The sequence below is a fragment of the Sciurus vulgaris genome (genome assembly GCF_902686455.1).
Source record: "Sciurus vulgaris genome assembly, chromosome: 13".
NCBI lineage: Eukaryota > Metazoa > Chordata > Mammalia > Rodentia > Sciuridae > Sciurus > Sciurus vulgaris.
Window position 1 is genome coordinate 47356794 of NC_136474.1, and position 8587 is coordinate 47365380.

Consider the following 8587-nt stretch of genomic DNA (forward strand, 5'->3'; position numbering starts at 1 on the left):
CATTCAATGAGGATCAACACCAGTCCTCTTAAACTCTTCCGAAATCCAGAAGTAGACAGCCCTGGCGCCGTCCCTCCAGCCCTTGCTCAAGCCACAGAAGAACTAAGTGCCATAGCTTTCCTCTTGCCCTTTTCCCAACACACACGGCCCTTCTGAAACTGTTCAAGGGTTTTGTGGTGGTTGTTAAAGAGGAAATAGTCAAGAGATAAAAGACTCTGTCATCAGCCTCACTCTGCTGTTCACGCTGAGACCTGCTCAAGAAGAGCAGTACTGGAATAAACAGACAGAAGTCAACACTGATATGGAATAGATGCCAAAAGCTTGGGGAACAGATAGACCTGAATTCGATTTGTATCCTATAAACATAAAACCTGACTCACGGAATCTCTCACTATTTCTGCACTGTAGCAGGACCAGTAAGGGAAAAGGACCTCATGAGTAGCACTCTGCAGTAGCTTGGGACAGTGCTCAGGCTAGGTCCTCAGTGCAATTTCAATGCAAAGACTGAAGGATGATTTTGAGTGACAAGATTTCTTTTGCCAATGAAGGACATGGTTTTTAAAAATAACCCATCAGCAAATCGTAGCATTAAAAATAAATGATAAACCAACCATCTTTTCTGAAGAAGAGTCAGTTAGACATCTAGAATGTATATGAGTCAGTTAGAATGTATATGTTACATTCACATACAAACACACAGTTGTTTTTTCTCATTTCACTACATACCTGTGAAAATGTGATTCCTGGCCAGCATCTGCCCCTTGACTGGAGACGGGCCCATTCACAGTCCTGAAATAACATTTGAGGTGAATTATCCTGAAGTGTACACTGTGAACCTACTGCTGGCTTCTGTTTACCCCACCTCCCACTCATGCTGGCCCAGCTGTTAGTCCTAAGAAAAGCCTTGAGCTCTGTATGTAAAGAATTCTAGTGACCTAGAAAACCAAATGGATTATAATCCCAGTGGCCCAGGAGGCTGAGGCAGGAGGATCACTTGCAAAGCCAGCCTCAGCAAAAGCGAGGCACCAAGCAACTCAGTGAGACCCTGTCCCTAAATACAAAATAGGGATGTGGCTCAGTGGTCAAGTGCCCCTGAGTTCAATCCCGACCAGTACCAAGAAACAAGCAAACAAACAAAAAGCCAAATGGAGAACAGTGATGAAGCCATCTCCTTATCACTTGGTTATCTTTCAGTCTAGTCTATAACCTTCTTTTAACAACTTAGCTTGAAATAACTTAAAAGAAAATGCAATATAAAACAGGTATTCTAAACTCAAAGAAGCCATAATTAAAGTTTGCCAATTAACAGAGAAACCAAGAATATCAAGTGTTCCATGCAGGAGTTGTAGATCTCAAATTTTGTAAGCGAAATTAGAATCAATCCCCCTCATGTTACTGGCAGAAATGAATGAAATGTACATTAACAAGATCAGAACTGCTCAGGCATCATTGACAATTCCAGGGGTGACCTGCAAGGTGGACAGAACTGCACCCCCCAAATAAACTTTTTTCCTTCCCACCTTTATCTGTGTCTGGCATCACAGTGACAGTCTGAGATTCTGAATTGTTATCTAAGTTTCTTGAGATCTGGGGCTTTGTGCTCTGCGCTGCTTCATTGCCATTCACATAGTAGGTACTTTATGGGTATGGAGTGAGGGAGTAACTGTTTTCTAATTCTCCCTAGGGGTCATCCCATTGTTTTTGTTCTCATCAGTTGATGGTTTCCCCTAAATCATCTGCATCATTAGATTTACTTAGTTGAGATCACTTTAGTTTTTAAAATCTGAAGACACATGTTTGGGCCTGGGGGTGTCAGTTGCTTTCCCACCTATTGGCAATAAACTTCACTTGTCCTTTCCTCCTGCCCTCTGGTTTGGGGGTCATATTGTCAAAAGCTATAGGGCAATGAGTACCCCTTGAGTGATCCCAAGGCAACTTTTGTCTGGTGAGTAGTGATGCAAAGTACCTACTGCAGCTGTTCTTCCTGACCCACCACGTGAGGCCAGCTTGTCCTCCTGGGCAAAAAACCACAGTTTCTGGGTGTGAACCTGAATCTTTAAAAAAAGAGTTCACCTTCAAGAACAGAGACTGGAAGCACAGCTAATTTACTTAATGAAAACAGAATCAAAAACTGCTAGCTCTGGCAAAGTCCAAGGGAACACATCCTAAAGAAAACTCATTATGAAGAATCTCTCTCCCTAAAAAAGGGAGTGAAATACATGAGTCATTTTCAGTAAGGTTAAATTACTCTTTATTTCTAAAACAGTCAACCATCTACCTCTAGCCAGAAACCCGTAACCAGTTGTTCATTATTGTAGGTTCTTGTAAATGTGTATCAAGGGTCTGTCTCTTCCTTGATGCTTTGACGTGTGAGGGGCAAGGTATCTATGTATACAAGCATCCCTCTGAGTTCTCACAAGCAAGCACACATGTGAGACAGAGCATGCACACATGCACCCTACATACGTCCCCAAAGGTCGGCATTCCAATACACGTTAGGAAGTCATTCATCTAATTGTGTCACAAAAAGGACTCACTCCCTCAGCCTTGTGAAGAAGCTCCATGAGCCGATTTCATCATGGCAGAGATAACAAGCCTGCAGGGAGATGTTGCATTCCCCACGGGCCTGCAGAACCGCTGCTTCTGATTCCGAATGAGAGTATGCCCTGCTTTCAAACAGTGCATTTTTGTTCCGGGACAAACAATATGCTTCAAATTGCTTGTTTGTTTGTTTGTTTGTTTTACATTCCTCTGCTTCCAGTAAGCAAAGCAAACCTCTGCATTCCTATGCAAATGACACTCTGTTTCTGTTTCCTTAAAAGAAATTGGAAAGCCGGACAACCAGATAACTGGGGTCAGGGCCATGGGCCAGGAGAAGACTGTGCTGGGTTGATTTATGCTGGACAGTGGAATGATTTCCAGTGTGAAGACATCAATAACTTCATTTGTGAAAAAGACAGGGAGACAGGTAAGCAGTGGGATGGGATTGACGAGGGCTGCAGAGCTTATGTCCTATTTCAGAGGCAAAGGTGGCGAGGGGAAGGACTTCAAATGCAGGGGCTCTTTCATTAGGTTCCTGACCTGGTTCTGCTGCTGAACAGTGGGCTGGCTTATTAATCTTAGGGAAATAGTAATAGGATCTTTTTCACTGGGTTGTTGTGAGGACTTAAATAAGGTAATAAATGTGCCATATATGTAGGAAGTACTCAATAAATATCAGACTAACTGGCCCAGGTCAACAGCTTATAATATTGTCACATAATATTGTCACTTACAATATTGTTCTTTAATATGGCACCAATGTCATGTCTGGTGTGTATACACATCCATCCACATTGATCAAGCAGTCAATTCCATGTGTATTTATTGAACATCTACTGTAGGCCAGTGTTGTGCTATGTAATGGAGGGATAGTCTGTATCTCTTATAAGAGGTCTTTGAAGATTTTCTTGACTTCAAAAGTCACTTATCTAAAACTTTATTTAATATATTACCCTCCTCACCATTACCCTATGTAAATGTCTGATTACACAAATGATATGCCTCTACTTCATGTACAGAGAAACAAGTTGTACCCCATTTGTTTACAATAAAAAACTGTTTTAAATGTATTACCCTCTTCAGAATGGGGCATCAGCCTGGTACAAGGAATCACACCTATAATCGTAACTACTCTGGAGACTGAGGCAGGAGGATCAAATATTCCAGGCAAGCTCAGCAACTTAGCAAAACCCATTTTGCTAAAAACATTTCAGAATGGGCATCTTAGTTTTCTTTTCTTTTCTGGGAATTGAACTCAGTGTTGCTTAACCAAGGAGCTACATCCCCAGCTCTTTTAAATTTTTCTTTGACATGGGGATCTCACTAAGTTACTGAGGCCGACCTCTAGCCTGTGATTCTTCTGCTTTAGCCTCCCAAGTTACTGGAATTATAGAAGTGTGCTACTATGCCCAGTCTCTTAGTTTTGTTCATCAGAACTAGATTTTGTGGTAGGGGATTAAGGAAATGAAGAAGGAATACTAATAAGTATGGAATTTCTTTGGGGAATAATGAAAATCTTTTCTACCTTAGGTTATTTCTAATGGGAACAAACTTGTGGAAAACACTGAATTAAACACTTTAAATGGATAAATTGTGTATTTTATGAATTATATTGCAATAAAACTGATATTTTAAAGTGTTTGACCAAACCCTTAAGTATATTACCCTTAAGTATAATTTTTGGAACTATCCGGGATTCAGATTATCCATATACCCACTTAGCAGACAATTACTGAATACCTCTGATGTGTCAAATATTGTTCCAAGTGATAGGGATCACAGAATAAGGAACTATGTGTACCCTGGTAAATTGAGGGGAGAAATGTGAATATTTAAATAAGAGATTGCAGTCAATGCTAACAACCCAGATTTGTAATTTGTGTACTCGTTTGACCTTTTGAGATTTGAATAGGGATTAGGCTTCCCCCAGAATAGATCCATTCAAAATAAAATTTAGGGGCTAGGGACGTAACTCAGTGGTAGAGCATTTGCCTAGCATGTGTGAGGCCCTGGGTTTGATTCCCAATAGCGCAATAAAAGAAAAGAAATTTAGCTTTTATTTAATCTGAATAAGAATTTCTAGACCTTTTTTACATATATATATATTTAGTTATTATATATTATATATTATATATATTTAGTTATATATATAATATATATATATTTAGTTGTAGATGGACACAATACCTTTATTTATGTATATGTGGTGCTGAGAATCAAACCCAGTGCCTCACATGTACTAGGCAAGTGCTCTTCCACTGAGCCACAACCCCAACCCTAGACCTTTTATTTAAAAAAGAAAATGTTCAATGATGTGTTTTAGAATCTTTCCTAAAGATTTCTCCTCTAGGAAACATTAACTATTCTTTAAGCAAAACTAATGTCCATCCTTATTTTTCTCTTCTAGTACTATCATCGGTGTTATAGTGGACTGTGATGCCATAACATGAACACATTTCCAGACAGTTTCTCAAAGGCAAAGGATGCTCCTCCTTTCTGATTTCAACACCTTCTCACCAAATTGGGGGAAGGGAAGCACTGAAAGCTAAGTACTGAAGAAAATTGACGACTAGTGTTTGCCATTACCCAAGGACTTGGGAACAAAAATGTTCCCCTAGTATGAGATGTCAATTGTCAGTGTGAAGATGGACTGAATCACATAGATTTTTCTCAGCCAATAACCATACAATTATACAAATGTTACCTTCCAACATGTGGAATGCTTCAATCAGAAAGACCATCATTGGTTGTCGAGCTATAGGAAGAACTTAAATACACTGTGTGAACAGTACCTTACATTTCTAAAATCCCAGATGTAGGAAAAATATGCAGACATACAGATATATAGGCCAACTATTAGTAATAATATGAAATATACTTAAAGAGCTTTTAAAACTTTGTATTTTTGTACAAAATATTTGCCTTTTACAATTATTTTCCCTTTTATTGTCATTTTACCAATATAATACATGGAGCCAAAGAAAACAACAATGGTACTAATCAAACATCCTAGGGTTTTTGTCAGATTTAATTATACCCAATGGCAAATAATTTTTTCAGTTGTGGTTTAAAAATATAATTAAATATATGTGTGTGTGTGTGTATATATATATATATATATATATATATATATATATATATATATATATTTTAATGTATCGTTTCCTCAGAACAGTGAATCTCTTGAGGTGTCTAGAAATATCCTTGCAGGTTTTGCTGGTATAAATCAAGCCTGAGCACATACGTGGCTCAGTCTAGCAGGCTCTGTGTTCAGCCCATCATGTGTCACCACCTTTGTGGTGTGTCTGGCCAGCCCCAGAGGAAGGGGTCAACTCAGGATGTGCTTTGGCTTCATGTTGGTGGAGCAGGGGTGGTGGAGAGGCATCTGCTGGGAAGGTTAGAGCCCCTGATCTGGATGTCTGGAAGGCCCTGTTTCATGGCTGATATGTGAATACACATGGTATCAGGCCCACACCAGAGCTAATACTAAACAGAGAGTATGGCGTCACATCAGCCAAAGGCAGAGATACTGGAAAGATGGAAACAGCTATATGCTACCTGGAACATTTGTTGGTCTGAAATCAGGTTCCAAAGACAACTCCAAGGCACATGCACGATGAAATACAAAAATAAACTTCCTCCGAGAACTTTTCCTTCAAGCCCATCTTCCTTCTACTCCTTGTCTTACCTTTGAAAAGTCTACCATGAAAAGTGCTGAAGTGAGGCGCTGAGTGTAACTGATGCTCAGAGGGAAGATCCCATCCAACAGTTTCCCTCTCCCCACACCCCAGGGTCTTCCCAGCAGTGCTGCTACATAACCCAGAAAAAGAATAAACTGTTTGACTTTCACACCTGCACCTGTGTTGCTTTGTCTCTGATCACCACGTGTGCCTTTTCACAGCTGGGAAAGACCATCCCCTTGGCAACTTTATGCTCTGCTGTGCTGTCCAGGTGGCTTGGTCAGGCTATCAGGACACAGTCTTATGAGCTTAACAGGCAGAAGCCTGTGACATGAGGCTGGCAGTGGACTCTTAAGAGTGCTTCAGGCTCAAGAATCTTTTCAGATTAAATTCAGTCCTTTTTTATGCTATTCCTGTTTTTCAGCGTTAATTAAGGTTTGTCTTCAGAAGAGGACCGAGAGTGTCATTCAGTGGTATAGCACTTGCTTAGTGTACATGAGACCCTGAGTTTGATCTCTAGCCCCACAAAAGAGAAAGAGAAAAGTTGGGAGTGTCTGATGCCATCACCAAAGTAGGTGATGCCAGCTTCCAGTTACAGTTGTTCCTCTCCCAGCTTAATAACCACTTACCGAGTGCTTAGCATTTGTCAGGCACTGTACCGTAGGCCTGTCACTCACTGCGTCCCCTCATCCTAACAGCCTCATGAAGTGGGCCTGTTAACCCGCCCCATTTCACAGGCGCCAGAACTTGGTGTGGGACGTGGTTTTCTAAGTCACACCATCATCACTGTGCATGGGAGACAGGGTTCAGACCCAAGCTTTGAAAAGTGTTTTCCTTTCTTCAGGAACCAGGGTCCTTCTTTGTAACACACTGAATGATGAGGCATGATGAGATGCCTCGTGGACATCTCTGTACTTACCGTTTACGTAGCAGGTTTCTATGAACTCCATGACAACTATGTTCTTGGGAAAGAGATTTAGTAAAATAGGATGTGGTCGTCAGGCACCTGACTTGACATGCATTGTCAAGTCAATGAGACAATGGAAAGTGTTTTCCTCTTCAAATGGATCCTGAAAGAATGCAAGCATATCAAGGAAAAAAAAAAAAAACCCATTTTCTTCTCTTCTTTAATGATCAATGCTCATCAGCTCTCCCCCTCCCATTCTTCCAGTGGGTAGCAGTTAGGGTTTATGCTGAAGCACACAAATAGTGATGGCTGCTCCCATTAGAAACAAGAACAGATGCTTAAGAAGTGGACAGCTGAGGAAATCCGCTAACTACACCAAGCTGGCGTATTTGGCTTCAGATGACTGATCTCTTAAGAATATAAGTTTGTTGACTCATTCATGACTCAAGCTCATACAATAATGATACTCTTAAGTATACATGCCATTTGCACATACATTAGCTCTCCTGATCTTTATGCCAACCTACTGTCCCTGCTTTGGAAATGAGGAAACTAGGGCTCAGGTTGAAGACTTGCCCATTGCCCAGAGTCACTGGTAAAAGAGTAATTCTGAGTTCAGGTTCTCCTGTGGCTTTTGAGAAGTGTTTTCTGTGTTGCTTAGACTGGTTTTGAACTCCTAGCCTCAAGTGATCCTCCTGCCTCAGCCTTTCTAGTAGCTGGGACTACAGGCATGCACCACTGTGTCTGGCTTAGTTCTCCATTCTTTTTTTTTTTTTTTTTTTTTTGAACAAGTGGGATACATGTTGTTTCTCTATTTGTACATGGAGTCAAGGCATACCATTTGTGTAATCATAAATTTACATAGGGTAATGTTTGATTCATTGTTATTTTTTTCCTTCCCCCCAACCCCTCCCACCCCTCTTTTCCCTCTATACAGTCCTTCCTTCCTCCATTCTTACCACCCTCCTTATCCGTAACCCTAAACCTAACCCTAACCCTAACGCTAACCCCTCCTACCCCACATTATATGTCCTCATCCGTTTATCAGCGAGATCATTCGTCCTTTAGTTTTTTGAGATTGGCTTATCTCACTTAGCATGATATTCTCCAATTTCATCCATTTGCCTGCAAATGCCATAATTTTGTCATTCTTTATGGCTGAGTAATATTCCATTGTGTATATATGCCACAGTTTCTTTATCCATTCATTAACTGATGGTCATCTAGGTTGGTTCCACAATCTGGCTATGGTGAATTGAGCAGCTATGAATATTGATGTGGCTGTATCTCTGTAGTATGCTGATTTTAAGTCCTTTGGGTATAGGCCAAGGAGTGGGATAGCTGGGTCAAATGGTGGTTCCATTCCAAGCTTTCTGAGGAATCTCCATACTGCTTTCCAGAGTGGCTACACTAATTTGCAACCCCACCAGCAATGTATGAGTGTACCTTTTTCCCCACA

General features: G+C 40.7%; 1 protein-coding gene across 1 annotated transcript in view; it reads left to right on the forward strand.

The window, feature by feature from the left end:
• The window catches only part of COLEC12 (collectin subfamily member 12), a 180669-nt gene extending 174273 nt beyond the window's left edge, over positions 1–6396 (forward strand). The window contains exons 9-10 of the mRNA XM_079108340.1: positions 2823–2968; positions 4949–6396. Coding sequence (XP_078964466.1) covers positions 2823–2968; positions 4949–4968 — 166 coding nt within the window. The 3' untranslated portion in view covers positions 4969–6396. The remainder of the gene's footprint in view (positions 1–2822; positions 2969–4948) is intronic.
• The last annotated feature ends 2191 nt before the right edge of the window (positions 6397–8587 follow it).